The 22,173-nt window shown below is 36.4% G+C and overlaps 2 protein-coding genes across 3 annotated transcripts; both read left to right on the top strand.

Annotated features, from left to right (window-relative positions):
- Positions 1-1,211: 1,211 nt before the first annotated feature.
- Positions 1,212-12,548, top strand: LOC104903931 (synaptotagmin-2). 2 transcript variants are annotated; one of them, XM_010692075.4, is made up of 12 exons: positions 1,212-1,762; positions 4,235-4,333; positions 4,422-4,472; positions 4,556-4,679; positions 7,800-7,918; positions 8,042-8,143; positions 8,942-9,016; positions 10,104-10,180; positions 10,280-10,526; positions 10,610-10,954; positions 11,270-11,398; positions 12,119-12,548. In XM_010692075.4, the coding sequence occupies exons 1-12, from the start codon at positions 1,631-1,633 to the stop codon at positions 12,257-12,259; spliced, it is 1,641 nt and encodes a 546-aa protein (XP_010690377.1). In that variant the 5' UTR covers positions 1,212-1,630; the 3' UTR covers positions 12,260-12,548. The 2 variants fall into 2 exon arrangements, with proteins under 2 accessions (XP_010690377.1, XP_048492325.1); XM_048636368.2 differs by lacking the exons at positions 1,212-1,762; positions 4,235-4,333; positions 4,422-4,472; ... (2 more) ...; positions 8,042-8,143; positions 8,942-9,016 and adding an exon at positions 9,766-9,802.
- A 1,490-nt stretch (positions 12,549-14,038) lies between these two features.
- On the top strand, positions 14,039-21,702 carry LOC104903932 (L-ascorbate peroxidase 3). The gene is made up of 9 exons (XM_010692076.4): positions 14,039-14,300; positions 14,387-14,511; positions 18,562-18,611; positions 19,006-19,071; positions 19,151-19,199; positions 19,672-19,754; positions 19,837-19,916; positions 20,041-20,143; positions 21,293-21,702. Exons 1-9 carry the CDS (start codon positions 14,188-14,190, stop codon positions 21,479-21,481), a joined length of 858 nt encoding a protein of 285 aa, XP_010690378.2. The 5' UTR covers positions 14,039-14,187; the 3' UTR covers positions 21,482-21,702.
- Positions 21,703-22,173: the final 471 nt, after the last annotated feature.

Consider the following 22,173-nt stretch of genomic DNA (forward strand, 5'->3'; position numbering starts at 1 on the left):
AGTTAAATTCTATGAACAAAATAGAAATTTCATTGAATTTATTTATGATTTCTGATATTATAATTTTTTAGTTGATTTTTGAATTAAGTACAATACTTCAAAAATTGTAAAGAAAGTGGACACTTTGACTTCAAGTCATTATTTTCATAGGTTGTAGTTTGTAAGTGAATTTTTAAGTTTTTGTAAAGTTTACACATTTTAGTGATTTGCATAACGTAAATTATGCGATTTTATGATTTAAGTTGACTTGTGAGTGATTGTTATAATTATATTTTTGGTATTTTTGTTTGAAGCCCCCTTTGATTTGAAAGTGAATTTGTAATTTAGAATGGGAAGAGGGGCAAAATAGGCATTTTAAAAGAGGACACCATTGCTCCCCCTTCCCTTATATAATAGAGATTTGGTATAATATATATAGTGCAAAAGCTAATTATGATGAGGATGAGAGGTTCTAAGGTTGACATTTATTATGCTATAAATATGGCTTAATAAACAATAATCCACATATTAAATTTCGTAACTCAAAATATTTAATTTGAATAGAAGAAAATCAAGCTAATTTCCATTAAACTATAACCAAGCCAGAAAAACATAGGTCTAAATATCACATTTAATAGATATTAAATCGATCAGCAATTCAAGCTTTTCTTCTATTACGATTCCCATCATGTTTAGCAGTTAGGACAAAGTGCACACACCTCAAACTCACTCTCTTTCTCCATATGTCACAAATAAGTACATGCACCCAAGTGCATGTAGAGCATGGTGCACCCTTTTCTAAACTACGTCATTTTATCATTTTTAGAGCCTATAATTTTTAAAAAATTATTGTTATTTGCTTCCTTAAATTTTGCAACTAAATATTTTTTTTTTCAAATTTAAATTTAAAAGGTATATGTTATTTTAGCTTAAGTATAGATGTTCATCAACTATATGTTCTTTTCATTATACCTTTGTTCTTTTATAAATATAAATTTACACGTTCTTTAATTTTAAATCGTGTGTTCTTTTTAAAGTAGAAAAATTGTTGAAAAAAAAAATTTGTATTCTTTCAGCATTGTGCACCCTAGTGTATAATCCACACTTTGGGGCATGTCGCAATCAAATCAATTTTGAACTTTGTAATTACAATTAGAAGATGCCCCACCAACAAATCATGTCATTATTACTCAAATTAGCAACAAATCAAGGCTTACTATATTAAAAAAAAAATATAGAAAAAAGGAACCGCTCCATTATTCCGACCTCTCCTCCTAAACGGCCGATTTAATGCTTCTTCTCTTTTCTCTCTCCTCGAATAAAATGTCGATCTTCTTCTCCCTGAGAAAAAGCAAGCGTTTCACAAAAAGTTGCCAATAATTCCAAAATGGAAACATTTATTCAAACACAATAAAGAATGTTATTTGCTTGGTAATGACATTACACGTTGTTACTTGTTAGAAGAGAGAGAAAGAAGACAAGTGGCTCAATTTTCTTATATTCTTCAAGAACCTTGCCTGCTGAGTAACGGATTTGATTCGAAAGTTTAACTTCTGATCTGGGTTTCAGGAGAATTTTTCTGGGTTTTGTTTGTTTCTTGGAAATATATAGGAAATTCGTAGAAAATTAAGTGATTTGAGAGAAGAAAAAGATGGGTTTATGGAGTCCAATTCTTCGTATTTTTAGTGTAATTTTTGGGTTTGTAGGATTTGGTTTAGGGATTACGATTGGTCTAACCGTTGGTTACTATCTCTTTATATACTTTCAACCCACCGATGTGAAGGTAATTTTTTGTTTTGAATTCTTTGAGTTTTTGTTGTTATTTTTCTGGGTATAATAATGTATGAATTCTTTAAAAATGTTGTTTGTTTAATCTTGTCTTATTGTTTGTTTGGGTTGTCATGCATATGTATGAGATTCGTGATGGATTGTAAATATTTGCATGTCATTATCAAAGGAATCCACATTTCAAGGGTGTATGTATCTATCCATTTGTCTCGATTTTGGGTGTTATGATGTTGATGTTTTGTTTGAAGAATAGTGCACACTTGCATGAGGTTTTTTTTTTTTTTTTTATGACTCTACTTGTTCGAATCTTTGAGAATTAACTTGGTTAAATGAGGGTTTGTAATTCGAGAAGACTAGCTGAGTTATTGGGCATAATGATTATTGCCACCGGACTCGGATTGTGCTAGTTCTTAGAAGGCACATTTTACAGGTTTGGGTGGGTCATTACTCATTAGGAGGGACTTTAAATTGGTGATGGATCCAACTTGAATTCTTTTGATGGGAATTCGTTCTGCCGTGTTTTATATTTTGAGGAGTGGGCATTTCGGAAAACTATAGTTTTTAGCTTCTAGGGTTTTGAAGTAGGTTTATCAGTTTATGGGCATTTGGAAATTGGAACTCCTTAGATTCCCCCTAATGGTGGTATTTGTTCTGGGTGCTGGCTTATTATTGTTATTGTTGTGAATATAGAAGAATTTGTTCTCGGTGATGTATGGGGGTAGATTTCTCAAGCTCCTGTCTGTACTGGTTTCTTGCCATTGAGGAAAGTTCACCTTGTTGGCTATATGGTCCCTTTGCATGAGGTTTATTGGTTGCAGGTCTAGGGTTAGGCGTTCAGTTGCACATAGAGGGTATGAATGTGTTTGACAGATGGCCAACGTTAGATATTCATGATGTTGAAATGTTATATCTTAACATAGGAGAATATGGAGTAAGGCAAGTCTTTTTTGGTCTTAATTATTCCATAATCCACTATGTATTATTTGAAGTGGGATCGTGTTTGTGAGTTGTGGAATTCATGGGGAATCCTTAGTATTTTTTCCAATTTTATCCAAAGGACTGACTGCCTTTTGCTGATGTTGTGGGTGCAAATACACTGGAATTCAGATGAATGGTGATAATAGCATAGTGTGGTAGTTGAGGGTTTGCTGAAATTTTCCTCCCTTTAGGCTACCCCTGAAGCCTCTTTGATTGGAATAAGGAGAGATCCTAATTGATATGCTTTCCTCATACATTTCTTTTAAAGAACAGTAAGCTTCAAAAGAATTTACGAGGCATATTAATGAGATTTTAGCATGCTGTAAGTCAGAGATTTATTAAGGCTTGAGCCCACAATAGGCGCCGAAGGATGAAATCCTGTCAAAAGTTTGTTGTTTTGGCTGTAAGTATAGCACCTTATCTCCCTGAAAATTATGTGTAAGGCGTAGTGTTCTGTGGCTTGTGTGAACCTTTGATGGAGTGATCTTCCACTAGAACAGTTGAAATTGATCAAGTTTTGAGAAGTGAAGGAGGAATTGGAAATGTCATTCTCAAGAGAACGGCTAACCATGCTATTTAATATGTGGGATTCCTACATCTTTTTACCTACTGAATTATCCTCAAGTCTCAAGGAGATGTAAGATCACTTGTATACACAAAATTGATGTGTAGCTCTGTTATATAATATATACTGTCAGTTCCAGTGCTGGTTGATAGTCTGTTTCCACGTCTTTATGGGGATCCATCATGAGGATATGTGATTTCCACGCATAAGAGGAGAATGGAGAACTTTTGTCGCATACGATGTATGCAGTTTCCGGTGAACTCGTGAGACTTGTAAAGCTTTGTCTACAAGCAAGTTTTTGGTGATTTTTATGCCTGGAGTGCAGAGAAACTTTGATTCTAAAGTTGCACTGAATTTCACCAGCTATTGTCTTGGAGAGTGGTGGGAAAGGGAAATACTGCTCTGCCATCAAGTATATGTTTTTTCATGTTGTTTTATTGTTGCACCATCTGAAATATGCAAGATGTAATGATGTCTTTACAAGCCCAAAATGACTCATTGACCTGTAGTATATGTCTCTTTAGGTAGCGTTATGTAATTATGTACAAAGTGTGTGACACGAGTAGCTACTGACCTATTGTTCTACTGGTCTGCTTATTGGTTATTACTTTTAGATCATGATTACATACTCTAATGCTACACTATGACTAGGTAAGCTCTAGTCTTGTTTATTTAAGACTGCAATTGAATGATGTGTGTGGGGGGAGGGGAAACCAAGTTATATTTGATGTCTTCTTTTTCTGCTCTTTGTGCCATTGGTGATCTCTTTGGTAATTGGCATTCATGCTGATGTGTTTTTTAAAAGAAAGAGGCACCGAGGCGACTGGGCAGCTGACTGTCCTGTGCTGTTGCTTGTTGATACTGGTGTTTGACTTATATATTGGCATCATCTATTTACTAATAAAGGTACCTTGTTTTGGATAGGATCCTGACATTCGGCCACTGGCTGAGCAAGATACGGCTAAGCTTCAGCGACTACTTCCTGAAATACCTCTTTGGGTCAAAAGCCCTGATTATGATCGTGTATGTACCCTATTTTTGGCTCTAACTGTCACAGGATTGCCCATGGTTCTGACTTTGTCTTGTGATCTATTCTTATCCCTTTCTCAAGATGGACTGGCTGAACAAGTTTATTGCTCAAATGTGGCCTTATCTGGACAAGGTATTTTCAGTTATCTGTGTTTATTTCTCTGTAATTGATGCTCTATATATGTTGGCTAACTGAGCGTCACTACTTGTACACAGGCAATATGCAAAACTGCAAAAAATATTGCAACACCTATTATTGCTGAACAAATTCCAAAATACAAAATCGACTCTGTGGAATTTGAGAAACTCACTTTAGGGTCTCTGCCACCAACTTTCCAAGGTCAGTTTCGTCTCTTCTCTTGAAAATATTACTCCATTCGTCTTAATTTTTATTTTTTTAATCAGTAATCCAATGTTATAAATTTTTCTCCCATCTGAAGATCATGGTAGTTTCTCTAATGTGAGAAACAACATTAAAACCCAGAAGGATAGCAGATTTTGCTTGTGGGTTCTGGGAGGTCACAAATAAGTTTGTGGATCTGGACATGGACGTGGGACAATGTATTATATAAGGACACAAGAAAGCTACAGCTATACAAAATAAAGAATGAAAAGAAGTGTGTTCTGAAGTCCAATATGTGTCCCTGCTTGAGTTTAAGGTATCATAATTTGTACATGCCGCCTTCTTAAAGGGTACACACACAATCTATGTAGCCGTATCGTCGAGTCTTGACAGTTAAAAAGGCTATATATAAAGAGATTTTGCTCTCTTGGACGAGATTTGAGTCACATGTACTGTTTTGGAATTATCTTAAAAAGTTTATTCTCTTTAGATTGAATAAATCATTATTGGATTTCCAGACCTACCCCGCTTGAAGTGTGAGATGATGGAAAGGGCAGAAATGATATTAGCAGTATCTTGGTGCTATTAGGGTGAATTGTTAATTCTAAGGGGTTACAAGTCTTGGAACAACGTGGCAATTTTTCGAGTCGGAAGGAGCATTTGTTTATAGGGGTGCAGATGGACAGTTTAGCTGCGGGACTTAGGGTTACAGACAATTACCGGAAACATTTAAGGGGTGAGAAAAGAAAAAGGAAAATGAAAAAATCAGTGTTAAAAGTGAATGATTATATTTCTGATCGCTCCTTTTTTGGCATACAGTTAATTTCTTATTGATATCACCTGAATGATTAAATCTTGGGTGCCTGTAAGCTTAGAGTACGGACGGCATGTTGTAGGAGAATCAATAACTGTATAATGGATGACGTCTTTTCTTAGACAAGAACTTATCTAAATGCTTTTGCTGCAAGTTCTACTTGTGCGCTCTCCACAATGGAATTAAAACTCTCCTGTTCCATTACATAACGGCCATTCTGTAACGGATTTTAGATTTGCCATTCGGTGAAATCCCGTTATAGAACGCCATAATAAAAATCACATACTTCTCGCCGCGTTGTCCGCAACGCGAACTTGCCGCTTCATAACGTTTTTATCCCCTTTACATCAGTTCTTTTCCTACAATGGCGGAAAATAATTTATGAATTAATTACATAGTTGATGAAACAGGAATACATGATACCTTGATAGATTTGATTTTATTTTTGTTGTAATAATGCTTCATAAACTAAAACAATACAAATAAGGTTAGAATATTTTAATGTGAATTTTTTGAAAAAATTCACGGCGTGTCGGCCGCGATCCGTTCCATTCATCCGTTTCAAGCCGTTTTCTTGACAATGCAAACGTCTGGATCGCGACTGCATCCTCGAATTTTTTCCTTGCTCTCCACTAATGGCGTTCTCTATATAATTATGCAGACACCCTTTTTTTCTGCATGTGTTGTGTGAGTCTGTACAGTTCTATGGTTAATTTCAGGCTAGCATATTTTTATTTTTTTTAAATTGGTCTTCCACTGGTGTTGTAAAATTAGATTGGCAAAATGGCAAATAGGATGAATCTGAATGGATATGGTTTCGAGTTATGAGTTGATTTCAGTATATTTAGGTGGTATGATTATGCTTTTACATAGACTAGCTAGGGTGTCAATGGTTAAGTGAAGTTCACTGATTATCTGAATAACGTAAAATTACTATTGTACGGGGTTTGTGAAACTGTATGAGCTCTACTATGTTGATTAGTTGATGTAATTCTGCGTTGTAAGTTGTCACATAAGAGGTATGGTGGACACTATGATGGCTATATGTAGTATCACACAATTCGCATCTCGCTCCGGAATGCAGAATTTGGGATTTAGGGTATTGCCTTTAGGAACAGGTCCCCTTCCTTTTCGGATTGGAACAGGCGAACTAATTTGCAATTCATAGTGGGGTGTGGGTGGGGGGTGGGGGGGAGGTGGGTGAACTATGTGGCACTGCATTCACGGCGTGTCCGTAAAAGTGTACCGAGCTGTAAGTTTCCGGCTCTGCTTTATTCTTCTGTTATCTTGCTCATTTTAGGTTATGGGAGGGGAAAGTGGTTTTGAGAACGTGCAACACAGTGGTGGGTGAATTATGTGACTGCATTCCCAGCGTTTTTTAAAAGTGTACCAAGCTGAAATTTTAGGTTGTGGGTAGGGGTGCTAATCGAGCTAGTCAATCGCGAGACACGGCAGGGCCCTGCTCGACTCAAAAATCCTGCTGGACTTGAAAACTTGTTAAGCTCGTCAAACTCATGCTCGTTAATTTTTTTTTGCAGCTCGACTCAAGCTCCATTAGCTCGACTCGAGCTCCTCGAGAATCATTTTTTTAATCTGTTATTTCTTTTAAACTCATGTTACTAGTTTATGATTTATGGTCATGGAGGCATGGACCATGAAGTAAGTTTTAATCGGGCTTGGTAACTTGGACCTTATTTCTCAATTTTTTAAAAACTTTTACATTAAATAAAATAAATTCTTAGAAAAAAATATATATATAGGAAAAAATAATCGAGTTGCTCGCGAGCTTAATGAGTCGAGCTTGCTCGACTCATGCTCATTTAGGTTTCGAGCTGAGCAAACTCGAGTCGAGCGTGGACCGAGTCGAGCTTGAGTTGCTCGACTTGATTAGCACCCCTAGTTGAGTGAAAGTGGTTTCGAGAATGTGCAACACAGAAGTGTTCATATTATGTTCCACATTAGCACCTTCCTGTGACTGAAAAAGGCTCCTGGTGATGGATTATATGTGAGGTTGTGCTGGATATTCTAAGCTTCTTGTAGACTGTTTGGGCCAGTCAAATATTCATGCTCTGTTATCTTCATTGATCCAATGATGATATTGATTGATTTTCACTTGATTCTTGTAATCTCGGTGGGATTCTTAGTGAGTAGCCTTCATGTAGCTGTATCTCAAATCTGCCTCCAACCTAATCTTTAACAGGGAAGTTAGGTTTTTGTGATGTTTAATGATATGCTGACATCTGAAGTATTATGCAAGCCTTTGGTTTGAACTCACCTCTCTGGTTTGGTTGCCATCCTTGTAGGTATGAAAGTCTATGTTACAGATGAGAAGGAGCTGATATTGGAACCATCTTTGAAGTGGGCAGGAAATCCTAACATACTGGTCGCTTTAAAAGCATTTGGTTTGAAGGCAACAGCTCAGGTATTGTACCTGTTTTCTTGTGAAAGTGCAAGAGGTTGATCTTAGTATGAGATTATGGGAGTTTACTGGCTGAGGATTTATAGATGTTATTGCTATTGTGTATGTTTTTTGGAATGTATTCAGGTGTTGGATCTTCAAGTGTTTGCTTCTCCTCGTATTACTCTGAAGCCCTTGGTGCCAAGTTTCCCATGTTTTGCAAACATATACGTTTCTCTTATGGAGAAGGTTTGTGATATTCTGGCATATCTGTTAAGTTTATCTTGTTCGTCTGGTGTATTATTACTTTTTTACGTGTTTTGTTTTAGTTGTGGCCTTGTGGGCGGGGAGCTGCGAAACATCCAATGTTGAAATTTCTTTTGAACATTCAAATTGATGCTTGCGTAGCACCATAAAATGTTTTATTCAGCCTATCTCTGTCATGTCATCATCAGACCCTTAAAATTAGATAAGCAAATACCTCAGGGTTAAATTGTGATATTATTGGGCTTAGGTTCAGTTTGTGATGGCATCCTCAACTTTAATATGTCTTCCAACTCTCTAAGTATCAACTTTATGAACATGTAGTTCTTCATATGTCAAGATTGTCATCTGAAGTAATTGTCTGATAAGAGCTGGCATCGTTCTGATATAGAAGAGTCAAATGTGTTTGAAATTCTTTAGATATTTGTCACTTCTGATATCAGAGGTTTGCCTCTGGAGAAGTTTTTTTTTTATAAAAAAAGCAATAGATAGAATAAAGTTCAAGATTGAGAAAGCACGATCCTTCAATCCAATAGTGTTGCTGGTTGATTGTCAATGAAATTCCCTGCATATCATCGTATGAACTCAATTTTTATGATCATATGAGGGCACATGCTGTTTGAATATGTAGCTTTTCGGAAGGGTGGTGGACAATTGGTTAATTTTTCCCTTTCCTTGTTCTTTGACCATTGTTGTCTTATTTGCCATTGCCAATTTCCAGTTTGCTCTTTTGTTTGTTTCAAGTGTGAGAAACACAATAGTGACTCTTGTATTACCTTTCAGCCACATGTTGACTTTGGTCTAAAGGTTCTGGGTGCTGATCTCATGTCAATTCCAGGCCTGTACAGGTTTGTTCAGGTACGTTGTCCATTATATTTTTTCACCTTGTTTTCAGTTTGCTCTGCATTCCCTAGTATTGGAAATTAGGAGTTCAGATTGTGCATTTGAAGAGCTTGTTTGGGGTTTTAGGTGAAAATTTATAAAGCCGTCCAGTTAGTGGCTCCAGAAGGAAATTTTTATGGTCTTCCCAGTTCTTTCATGTTGACATTAATGTCAGAACTCAGAACTGACGAGAGGAAAATATTACCATGCAGCCCTTTAGCTGACTTATTATAGTAGTGTTATATTTTGCCTTTTTTTTCAACTCCATTATGTGTCAGAAGAATTAAGGGCAATCACCACAGCCTGTCACTGGCTTTCTTATTCTTTTAGTGACTTGTACTAATATCACATAGAATGTGCTCATGTCTGGACGATCATGTGTGTAATTTTTGTCTTTGCACTTTGATCCTGACAAATGAATTAGGTGGTAGTTGATAGATAACATGGATTTATATGGGTGTTATTATGGGCCTGTTACTATTCTCGTCTTTTGAACACTGCAAGGTATTGTTCATCTATTTACCATATCTTCCTAAGCTGGATACTTGTCTCCTGCATTCTTCGTAAGACATGCTTTAATCTTCAAATGTTGTTTTATGTGTGAAATCGTGATCTACTATTCAATTTATTTGTAATCCATGTTTTTTTTTTGGTACACAACATTGCTTATATTATTTACATTTTATGCGTAGAGCTATGAAAGAAAAGCTGAAGTGCCTTGGCCCTTGATAATCAATCATCATTTCCGTTGTTGAGTTATGGGTATTAAATATATTGTTCGACTATAGTTATTTATTGAATTTCTTGCGAATTACAATAATAGTACATAGCATGCTACCATTTTCATAGTACTTCTTCTAGACCTCATTAAATTTCTAAACTGGTTGGCTTTAAAAAAAATATAGTGTTATAAAGATAAAATACATATTCAAATATTAGGGGAGAATTTCTGTTGCTGAGTAATTAGGTTTATTTCTTTTTATTTTAGGAAAAAGTTTAGATCACTTTTCTTCACTTAAGATTTTCATTTATGAACTTCTCTAGTCCTTTTCTCTTGCTGCAGGAACTAATAAAAGACCAAGTCGCCAATATGTATCTATGGCCACGTACACTTGATGTACCCATTCTAGATCCAGCAAAGTATGACCACTTTCTTATATGTGACATCTAAAGTATGTTCGCATTTCTATGCTATCGCTGCCATTAATCTCTGTTATGTATATGCTGCAATCTCTTCAGAGCTATGAGGAAGCCTGTAGGCATTCTACACATCAAAGTTATAAGAGCGATGAAGCTGAAAAAGAAAGATCTCCTCGGTGGGGCAGACCCATTTGTAAAGCTGAAGCTAACTGATGACAAGACTCCATCCAAAAAAACCACGGTGAAGCACAAGAACTTGAACCCTGAGTGGAACGAGGAATTTAAGCTGACAGTTAGAGATCCAGAGACACAGAGTTTACAGCTTAATATGTATGATTGGGAGCAGGTATTCCTCGGTGGTTTGATATGCTTTGATGTCTATGTGTGGATGCGGTTAATTTCTAAATTGCTATTTTCTGTCAATGTTAGGTTGGTAAACATGAGAAAATGGGTTTAAATGTTGTTCCTTTGAAAGACCTTACTCCTGATGAGCCAAAGGAGTTTACTCTTGATCTCCTCAAAACCACTGACCCAAATGATCCTCAAAACGAGAAGTCACGGGGACAAATTGTGATTGAATTGACATACAAACCATTGAAAGAGGAGGACGTCGGAAAAGATTTTGATGATTCAATGCAACAAGCGCCTGCAGGAACACCTGCTGGTGGAGGTGTACTTATTGTGAGAATACACGAAGGCCAAGATTTGGAAGGAAAGCACCATACAAACCCGTATGCACGTGTCATTTTCAGAGGAGAGGAGAAAAAGACTAAGGTAATATATTCCAGGTCATTATTTCTTCTAAAACAGTCATCTTCTTGTTTTGATGATAGGTCGTATGGTATGCACTTGATGAGAAGATTCTCGTGAAATAACCTGAAATGTTCCTTGTTTTTTCGCCATATGCATCATATATGAAATATACGTCAATTTTTTTTATATATTGTCCAAGGTGGGATGAGGAGAGGAGAGAGACCAAGTCATATGTGCACTGTGACACAAACTAATTTTTTAGGTCAATATATCTGGTGAATAGGACCATATTTTTTTTTTTTTGAAGGTATAGTAACCCACCCATTGCTATTGCAGACTATCAAGAAGAATAGAGATCCGAGATGGGATGAGCAGTTTGAGTTTGTTCTGGAAGAACCTCCGACGAAGGATAAGATGCATATTGAAGTTTACAGCACCTCATCAAGAAGCTTGCTGCATCAAAAGGTACTAATGCTGAGTTGCTATCCCCCTGGAAAACTACAAATCTCTATCTTATACTACTATTACTTTATCCATTCAAAATTAATAGCCACATAATACTATTTTGGGATGTTTGGATCACCTTATTTAATAAATAGCCACATATATTTAATTGCTGAATTTCTTTTTAGGAAAACAAACTACTCTCTCTTGTATAAGTTTACACACTTTTCTTTTTGGGTTGTCCCCTATTAGTTTACCAACTTTTTTTTGTTTTTGTTTTTAGAATGGTCCCACCAATTGTTTATTATTATATTTACCTTGTCACTTTTTTTGGCCCACAACATTAACTTTAATCAATATGCCAAAAAATTAATACTTTCTCTTTCCTTCTATGACCCACATACATATTTCACCTAAAACTTTGTGCCCAAAGAAGTAGTTAAACTAATAAAAACCGGAGGGAGTATCAGATTTTTACTAACACGGAATAAAAGATATCACGATCACAGAATCGTCTTGAAAACCGTGCAAAAACAATATAGCAAGTAAATAAAGATAGATGGAGTAGTAATTTATGATTGCATTTTCTGATACACCCTAACTTAAAATTGAGAGATGGTAAGAGCGTGTTCTCTTCATCTAAACTTTATCTTAAGTGAACTTATCTAAATTTAACTAAATTTTTAAAACTTACCTCAACTTATCAGGAACTTATCTGTACAAAATCTCCGTGGTTTTCAGGAATCGTTGGGGTACATTGATATCAGTCTTGGTGACGTGGTTAACAACAAGCGAATAAATGAGAAGTACAACCTGATAGACTCGAAGAATGGCCTCATCCTGGTCGAGCTCATTTGGAGAGCTGCCCCTCCAAAGTCGTAAACTCATCCTGTCTTATAACAATTTACTGGAAGATAGATAATCTGTTTCTGTAAATGTTGAACATATATAATGGTAGTTTCTAGTTGGGATGAAAATTTCTCTGGGCTTTTACACTGGAGGTTTAAGACTTTAGATGTCCAGAAACAGGAGAGTGGCAAAAGCTTCTGCTACCTTGAAAAATGGAAACTGGATCTTTTTATTTATTTGATTGATAAATGACACTGAATTCACTTTGTAAGACATGGTTATTCTTACTGTTGATGTTCAATATCAAACGCAGTTTTGGTAAGTCATGTGGGGGTGGGATGGCACCCACAAGATGAATCCTATGTACATCAGTGGATCAATGCCTTTTCGACTCCCTAATTGGATTGAATTTATGGCTAGGTCTGAACAGGTGGGCTGGTTAGTGGGTCTGGAATGTGTTCATGTGCTGGGCTTGATTTTGCTTGTTTAGGCTGCTCTCATTTGGCTCGCCGCTACTATAGGAAGCGCTTTTGCTTTTAAGAAGTTATTGTTTGAGCCAGCCAGCCAGCCAGCCAGCCAGCCCATTACTTAAATTATGATGTGAAGTTTTGCTTTAGCTAAGAGGTTTACAAATTTTCTCTAGGTGGTAAGCTTCATCAAAATTATCTTGTAATGCTAGACATCACCGCAGAACTTCTTAAAATCGTCTTGTTCCTACCAAACATTTCCCCCCTTCCCTTTTTTCTTTTCTTTTTTTGAACCACCACTTCCATCCCTACAACCACCTCATCCACCACCCACCAGCAACCCTCTAGGCTCCACCCCACTGGCCTCTCCACCACCGGAATGTTCGGCCAGAATTTTCCAACCATGGTGGAACATCTTGCCGGATATTCCGGCCATGGAGGAAACGTCTTGGCCGAACGTTTAATTTGGTGGTGGAGGAGGCCAAATTTTTTTTGGTTTCGTTGGTAGTTATTCGTTGTTTAGTTGGTGGTGTGCATGGTTTCGATGGTGGTTGTTGGGTAGTGAAGGGGTTTAGTGATGATGGGGATGAAAGAGAGTTAAGGGTAAAATTGTATTTTCAAGTATGTTTTGGGACGATTATAATAAATTTTGGGACGATATTTTCAATTGATCCAAAACAAGACGAAAAAATTCAGGTCAAGGCTAGAAGTTTTCCTGTTTGGTTCTGGTCGTTAAAATTTCCGAATTCTGGTTGCTGTCCATCCAATCGATTTTAAACCGGCGCATAAGCACACTTGCAGCCAGGAAATTCGTCTTACACCTTAAAAAACACTATGTTCTTTCTCTTCTGCACCATGCGTGCACGGCGGCGGGCTCGACACACGTTTGGTTGGAGAGAAAGAACTCGTGGTGTACTTTATAAGGAAATTATAAAGGTGGTGCGATTCAGGAAAAAGAATCCATGTGATTGGTTGACAGTAATTAATGATGGATTTAGGCAGACTTAATAAATATTGTCCAATTAAATAGCTTTTGTTACCAAAATAAAAATATTGCAATAAGATTTGAAACTACCGGAATAGATCTATATTACAAAAAATAAAAAAATGGATGAAGTAGCATTTAGTTAGACTTTCCTCTACATTTCTTTATAGTTAAAATTTACAACAATTTGCCATCAAACATTTCAAATTACTTATTACTGAAACTAAATTAAAAAAAAAGTTGCGTGTGACATTTTGTCAATTTATACTCTCAAGAAAAGCATATAAATATATTATCCAACAATTATCTTGAAATTAAAAAAAAGAGCATGATATATATTTAAGAAATTAATGCTTTGGCAATTGCCAAGTGCCAACAGCTGAAAAGCCCAGAGGTTTTATCTTCAACTGAAAAATACCCAATTGCTTGCATTTTAGCAACCAATATCTTCTCTTTCTCTCTCCTCTCCTTAACACAGAGTGACCACTGATTCTGAAGAAGCTCCAACAATGGCGATGCCAGTAGTTAACACAGAGTACCTTAAAGAAATCGACAAAGCTCGTCGCGATCTTCGCGCACTCATCTCTAATCGCAATTGCGCTCCTATTATGCTCCGCCTCGCGTAACTTTCTCTCTCTCCTTTGACTTCTCTTTCATCTCGTCCGAATTCTCTCTCTTACTTTGATTTTTCTATCTATCTCTCTCTAGGTGGCATGATGCAGGGACGTATTGCGCCAAGACCAAGACTGGTGGTCCGAATGCTTCCATTCGGAATGATGAAGAGTGCGCTCATGGTGCTAATAATGGTTTGAAGAAAGCTATTGATTGGTGTGGTATGTTGTTTCGTTCTTATTCAATTTTTCTTTTAGGTTCACTTATTATTTCTGTATTTCGGTCAAATTTTTCTACGCAGTTGGTGGAATTCGAGCATAAGTCGATTATTATCTCCATCAAAAAGTAGAATGTCATTGGATTTTTTTGTTTCAAACCTTTTATATGTGATTTTAGGGTTTGGATTTTATGTTTGTTACTCGTTAAATTTTCTAATTATATCCGGTCAATTTCTTTTGTTGCAATTTTGAAGTACGCAGTATGCTTATAGATTTTGCTTTTGTATTTTTTTTTTTCTTCTCTATGTATAATTTGTTACTTCTTTGATATTTCTGAAAATTTTAAGCTTATAAAAAATGCGAGATTTGTATGGTGCTCAGTTTATTTTCAGTTGTTCTGGATTGTCGAACATCATCACAATGCACAATTTAGCTTCAGAAAGATGCTTTTGAATTTTGATCATTGGGTTTGAGTTGAGTGACATAATTTGTCTGGAAACAAGTCTGCACTAATCGAAAATGTGTTGCATAGTTGGCGCGGGTTAAGTGTAGAATTTTGTAGAATAGTGAGTATGGCTCAAGTCCTATTGGAAATTTGCATTGAGGCCTGCTGATTTTTGGAGGATTTGAGAACTCTCACATGCTTGAGGAAATATCTGTCGGATGGACGAGAGATTCGCAGGCATGGGAGCATGCAGAATCGATGATCTGTTAATGTTCAGTTTACTGTGTAAAATTTACTTCTTTCTTTGTTGTGGTGTTGAAAGTAGCCTTTCCTAGCTGAAGAAAGATGCTCGCCTTTGATGTAACCATATTTGATAGGGGATAATTGGCCATAGAGTATTATATAATTGTATAAAGTGACTAGGACATAATTTATAGAAAAAGATTGATAGTGTGAAATTTACCTGTTTTTTTGGTGAAGCCATTAGAATAAGTGCTTTAGATTTCAGGAGATTGATGTTGGAGAGTGATAACTGGAACACTTGTTTGAACTTGGAGGAAGCTTCCTTTTTCGCTCTTTTCCTCCCCTTTAACCTACCTTTTCTTCCTTGTGCTTGGATTTCAAAATTCAGAGGGGTAATGGAGAAGATTTGGGGAAGGTGGAATCTGTTGTTGTTCTAGAGAGTAAAGCCTACTAGACGATGTGATGTAAATTAGGATTATATCTCCAATCTGTTGGTGTTCTAGAGGGAAGCTTTTCTAAAGGTCCATATCTTAAACACCGACAGACTACTTATTCCAATGATTTGTATTTATTGCAACTTTTGTTAAGCTTCTCAATATGATTTGGATATCTTTTCTTTTGCATCTACTAGCAAGCATTTGTATGTTGATGTAGTTGATTTTTGACTGTCTTTAACCTTTCGACTAAAAAATCATTTTATCCCTTTTTGCATCAACCAGAGAAATACAGTTTTGAGGGTCATACATTGAGAAGTAACAACATGATAATTTATGAGGCTAAGGTTAGTCTGATATTGCTCCTAATGCCCTGAACGTGAAAAGCTTCTCTGACAGAAGATGTACTGTTTTATAAGAGCATATCCACTGTATACATTCCACAGGTTTCCTCACCTTCTAGATTTTCTTACCATTTGCTTGTAATTTATGGATTTTCAGAACCAATATATATTTACCTTGGTGATGTAATTGCTAGCTTGGAGTAATTTGACATTAGTTCTAGGGACACAAGAACTTCATACGAGGTTTGACTATCCTGCCAAGCTACAATACACTATAGAGTGTAGATTGAACAGAAAAACTGAGGTCACCCGAATTGACAGGGTCAATAGTGTTATTAACAATGAAATTACCTTTGTACACAAAGAGAGATGTTGTGCTGATGCTGATGAAATTTCCTTTTCTGTTGTCCTATTGATTTTGGATTATGCCTCTATGGCTGTATTTGACAATTAGGTGATAGCCAAAAGTTGTTTTCAATAACTGCTCTCTACTAGCTGATATAACAACAACTTGCATAAATATGTTTGGTAACTTTTAGCTAATAATTTAGTTTCTGGATGCACAAGATGGCTTTTAAGGGTTCTCTCTTTAATGGAAGTTCATTTAGTAAATATAAGATTTATTGAAGTGGTACTCATATAGTTTCATCATAACCCGCAATAAAAAGAAATTGTCACCAGTTTTTATTAAGAATATACAAGAATATATTACATTTAACATGAGAAAAATACATAAGCTAACAATCCAAGGTCTCATTTTTCTTTCTTTCTTTTGTGAATTGCCTCTATTCATTTGTATACAATTTTGTTCTAGGTTTTAAAATCTAAAGTTTGTTTTGACTGCCCTTGTGCAATCCTTGTTATATGTGCATGAATTAATTTGCAAAGTAATCCAAAAACACTCCGCATAATGCTGGGGTGACAATTAATATTTAAGTTGAGCAGATTGTGGTCAATCAGCTCTTTATATCCTCTTTTCGCCAAAGATCTAAATTAGCAGATTGATCCTTCAATCCACTAATATCACCTCCAATTTGCCAAGTGCTAGCATTCATTGTAATACACATTATATGTTTTTCTTTTGTGTCATTGATTCATTTTCCGCATTTTTGAAGAAATATGGCGATATTATTAGAACGTAATGAACTTTAGGCGTTTAGATGAATAGAAAATGATAGTTTTTTCTTCAAAATGATATATAGTTATATATGTGCCTGATAGCGAATGGCATTAGCTTGGGGGTGTTTAGCCTGAACAAAATCCAGAGTATTCCATTTACAATGATAGATAGTCATACAGCAAGGTGCCTCTTTGCTGATGCAGAGGTTTTTTTCCCCTCTCTATAAGCTGTGGAGGATGAGAACTTTCTTGCATCTGTCCGATGAAGTTTATCTTTCATAAACTACATGTGTCGAATAACCAGGAGGTAGAGTTGGCCATGGCCTCCCTATCTTCCAATTCTATGTATAGTTGTCTCTTTCTATGAAATATAGACTTCTTTTTTCCTCGTAAAGAAATTGTGGAAGATTCTTCCTCTTAATGAAATAGAGCCCTAGGTAAAGGTGGGCATGGGCCGGCCTGACACGGTTTGGACCCGGTACAAGCCCGCCTGAGGCCCGACCCGGCCTATTGTCCGCTACATGGGCCTGCCACGGTCAAAAAATTTTATTTTAGGTTCGGCCTGACATGAGTCCGCCTATATGGCCCGTGGGCTGAACGCCCTTTCTCTTTATTTTGTAGTCTAAAACTGCTAAAAAAAACAACATAAAACACGGGCAAGGGCCACGGACAAAATATGGAAATTTCAGGGCCGGCCTGATCTCGTGGTGGACCGGCCCGCCATTGCCCTAAAACTGTGGGTCGAGCATGTGAATAGGCCCGACCCGGCCCATCCCCAAGTCTAGCCTTAGGCTCTATTTTCATCATCTTATCTTCACTTATTCTAGGAAAAAATATTATAGATAAGTTATCCCCAAGTCTAGCCTTAGGCTCTATTTTCATCATCTTAGCTTCACTTATTCTAGGAAAAAATATTATAGATAAGTTAAGTTGATAGCTAATAAGTATAGTCTAAGACCAATAAGTTCGGATAAATTAAAGTTTAGGCGTAAGAAGTTCAGAAAAAGTTCAGATCAGAGCTAATAAGTTCATTGTTCAAGGCTTATTAATGAAAATAAGGTGAAGAAAACACAACTCTAGTTCCTGGCTCCCTGCATTTTCACCCCTCTATTTGCTGGTTTTAGTCACATAATGTGACTTCAGTAAGTGCGCACTATTTACAAGTCTATGATATTTTTTTTTGAATGCATAACCACATAGCTATTCCTCTATAGTGTACCTACCATAGTGCTTTAAAAACAACTTCTCTAAGAGTCTTTGGCTAGCTAGGGATAAGGCTGCATACATTTGGATTTTCCCAAGGTCCTGATTAGTGAGATCAGGATCTATGCTAGGGTTGCCGTATTGTATCTACCATGCATTGGCTTTTTTGCTTGCTGTTGTTCTATCTTTAAATTATTATTAGTTTGATGTTCATCTCTTCAATGTATCTCAATGATTTTTTACTCTCCTCTTTGTTTATTTTCAGAGGAGGTGAAGTCTAAACACCCAAAAATTACTTATGCAGACCTCTATCAGGTGATTATACATTTAAATTTGTAGAAACTTGTAAAAATGTCTTATGCAGTTATGCTTCCTTCCCCTCCGCCCAACTCAATGAAACAAAACAATAGGATATAGATATAGCTGTGGAGATGTTTGTTGAAATTAAATTAGTTTTGCAAATTGCATCAATCATGTCTACAAGTACATGTCTACATGCCATTCTAAATGACCATGGAGTAGTATGCATGTTCTATTCCCTCTATTTAATTAAGTTTGATATGGAAGAAATGTTAGTTAACCACCAATAAATCATATAAGGGGTTCTAGGTCTAAGGGTTCATTAAAGGTAGTAAGCTACCATGTATTGGTCTAATGTCTGGAGATTATATCCAGAAATTTGTGTGTTTAATGTTTTTTTTTTTCACAGCTTGCTGGCGTTGTTGCAGTCGAGGTCACCGGAGGACCTACTGTTGACTTTGTTCCTGGTAGAAAGGTATGTAATTTTGGTACTTTAGGCGGAACCAGTTATACAGATTGGTTCAGCATGCTAAGATTTCCGTTACGTTTTTCAGGACTCAAATGTGTGTCCCAAAGAAGGACGACTTCCAGATGCCAAACAAGGTATTTTGTCAGCATTTTAATCTGTTGGGTTTGTATTGTTAGGACTTAGGAATTCTTTTTTCTCTTATCATCTATTAATACTGCTTCCAGAATCCAGACTGTACAGGATATGAAGTAATTTGTTATCCATCCTTTACTTGCTTCAGTGTTCTAAGTACAAGATGATATGTACATTATATGCTAACAACTAAGAATAAACTGGAATATTTTTGAACAATTTGGACTGTTTTGTTAGAAACTGTGGACATGATCTCATTAACGCTTTAAGTTGTTCAGCTCTTCATGGGGGTGCTGGAGCTCATTGAAGTGCTGTACCCGTTTGAATTTTCTAATTAAAACAAATCTCATGTTGAGGGTATATGTTTTGATAACGTCAAACTTCTTGCTGCTATTTATTTTTTTTATTTTATTCTGAATCCGTTTTCCTCACTGAGTAATGGTTCATTTTGTTGTTGATAATCTATCTCTATAGGTGCACCACATTTGAGGGACATATTCTATAGGATGGGTCTCACTGACAAAGACATTGTGGCCCTGTCCGGGGGTCATACCCTGGTAATATTCTTTCTGTCTTTATCAGCATTTCCTTGCCACTGGGATGTGCACTTAATGTCTGGCTGTGCTTTTGGTGACATAGGGAAGGGCACATCCAGAGAGGTCAGGCTTTGATGGCCCATGGACCCAGGATCCGCTCAAGTTTGATAACTCCTATTTTCTGTAAGAGATGTTATTGTTTTTTTTGTGTGTGCGGTTTTACCTTAGAGAAGTTGAGCCACTGGGTTGAGTCTCTTCTGTACAAAAGGTTAATGCCATTTAACATCTTTGATTCTTGGCTCACCAGGGAGCTATTAAAAGGAGAATCAGAAGGACTGTTGCAACTTCCTACTGATAAAACTTTGGTGGAGGATCCTGCATTTCGCCCTTTTGTGGATCTGTATGCTAAGGTACTTAACCTGACTTTTGAATGCTGCAACATTTTGCTTTTTTGAGCTTCTTGTATATGGCTTGAAGTGTAAGCCCCTATTCTTTGGGCACAGTTTCAGTTCAGTTCAGTTCAGCTCCTTTCAGTTTAGTTCAGCTACCTTCTTCTCACAGTTTTACTTCAGTTCAGTTGGGCTTGTTTCAGTTCAGTTCAGCCCAGCCCAAAAGAACAGGGTCTAAGTGTTGACATGAATTTTATGGAAATTGTCTACAGCATTCCGTTAGTAGTTGTGTTCAGTCTGGAAGTTCTTGATTGTTGCACGCTTGTTTGCCTAAAGTGTTTCTTGCAGTAAAGTATTACTTGCTGATTGAAAAAGACAAAAGGATGCTGTTCAACTGTCACATAATCATGTTTATCAGTCAATCTTTTTTGTGATCTAAGTTTCAACATGGAATCTCCTGATTGTTGTCTAAAATTAGTCATCTTCCTAAATTTTGCTTGGTGATAAAAAATGCTGAATAAGGAGTCAGAAATATTCCCCCAGAATTGTAGATCAGTTAATATTTGTCATCAAAGTGCTTTTACTGATTGTTTGGGACATGAATTGCAATATGTTGCACCGAGTCATTACTCTATTGCTTAGTTCTCTAGAAATGTGGTGGCTGAAGCCATGGAATCCCCTGATAAAGACTTTTTCAGCTACTGTTGCGGTGCTACTGTTTTCTGCGGGGTTGGCTATCTTCTTTATGTTTATTAGATTCACCTCGTTCCAATCTACTCTGAATTTGGGATCTAGATTCTAGACATCACTGCTAATGATAGGTAAATTCCTTTTGATGAATACTGAGGCAACAAATTTCTAACTTTTGGCATTCTCCTATATAATTTGCATTAGAATTTAGGTAGCAGGATTCTTTGTTTGGATTCCCTTCAAACAAGTCACTCTTCCATTGATCAAATCAGATATTTTTACCTGGTAGTCATATCCCGTGCTAATAAAATTGGATATGTGACCAAAATTTGACCCAATTATCATAATTATCTGCGATTATTATATGCTTCACATAAAAAATCGACCTGTTGACCCAATATGACCAGCTCTACTAGGGGTAAATGTCTGTATTCCACTCTTTTCTGTAAAGATCGTATACTCAATAGTTCTTGGTGTCAGGATGAGGAGGCCTTCTTCCGGGACTATGCTGCCTCACACAAGAAACTTTCAGAACTAGGATTTACTCCTAGTATTGGGGCCAAGTCTCCCAAGGACAGCACTGTATTGGCCCAGAGTGCTGTTGGAGTTGCAGTTGCTGCAGCAGTAGTCATTCTGAGCTACATCTATGAAGCTCGTAAGCGTGTGTAGAAGAGAGATTATACAAGTAAACACCATTCATATCCATTACATATAGTCTGTATGAATTAGTTACATCATGTATTCCAAGTTTATTGCTTATACTGTTTTTCACAGCTAGCCATCTAGGTATATATACAACCTTACCAGCTAATGTTATTTCTACCTTAAATGATGAACTGTTAGATTTTACAATAAGAGTAAAATAAGTTTGCTTTGGGGCTCCTGTACTATATCGTGTACTCCTGCTTATTCAAGGATGATACCTGGTAATATCTATGCACCCCTTGGATTAAATTGTAGATTCTTTGGCTCACTACTAACTTTTTTTTTTTTTTTTGAGAAATTGAAGAAAAAAATTAAGAATATAAAAATATGCCGGATACTCTTGATCCTTTCTTTAGTAGGATTAAATTGGTATACATACCTAAAACAAAATTCATGTTTTTTTACTCTTGAGAAATTGTTCCTTCCTTTAGTAGGGTTAAATTGGCATTACTTTTGCTTGTGGTATAATAAAAAATTTGGTATCATGACTTGGATAAGTTTTCTTTTTGATATATCCGGAGTGTATAATAAAAAATCTTGGATAAGTTTTCTTCCCAGGCAAATAAATGAGTTTGTCTTGTAAGAGACCGCCTACTTTTAAATTAAAATTAGGCAAAGCTAAGCCCAATATTAAAGCCCAATAGTGACTAGGTTAA

Source organism: Beta vulgaris, chromosome 9 (genome assembly GCF_026745355.1).
Source record: "Beta vulgaris subsp. vulgaris cultivar EL10 chromosome 9, EL10.2, whole genome shotgun sequence".
In the NCBI taxonomy this organism is placed as follows: Eukaryota; Viridiplantae; Streptophyta; class Magnoliopsida; order Caryophyllales; family Amaranthaceae; genus Beta; species Beta vulgaris.

Coding starts and splice junctions, on each gene's coding strand:
- LOC104903931 (XM_010692075.4), top strand. CDS start 1,631: ATGGGTTTATGGAGTCCAATTCTTCGTATTTTTAGTGTAATTTTTGGG. Junction 8,144..8,941: donor ACGTTTCTCTTATGGAGAAG/GTTTGTGATATT, acceptor ATTACCTTTCAG/CCACATGTTGACTTTGGTCT. Junction 10,181..10,279: donor CCCATTCTAGATCCAGCAAA/GTATGACCACTT, acceptor CAATCTCTTCAG/AGCTATGAGGAAGCCTGTAG.
- LOC104903932 (XM_010692076.4), top strand. CDS start 14,188: ATGGCGATGCCAGTAGTTAACACAGAGTACCTTAAAGAAATCGACAAA. Junction 14,301..14,386: donor CCTATTATGCTCCGCCTCGC/GTAACTTTCTCT, acceptor ATCTCTCTCTAG/GTGGCATGATGCAGGGACGT. Junction 18,612..19,005: donor CTTATGCAGACCTCTATCAG/GTGATTATACAT, acceptor TTTTTTTCACAG/CTTGCTGGCGTTGTTGCAGT.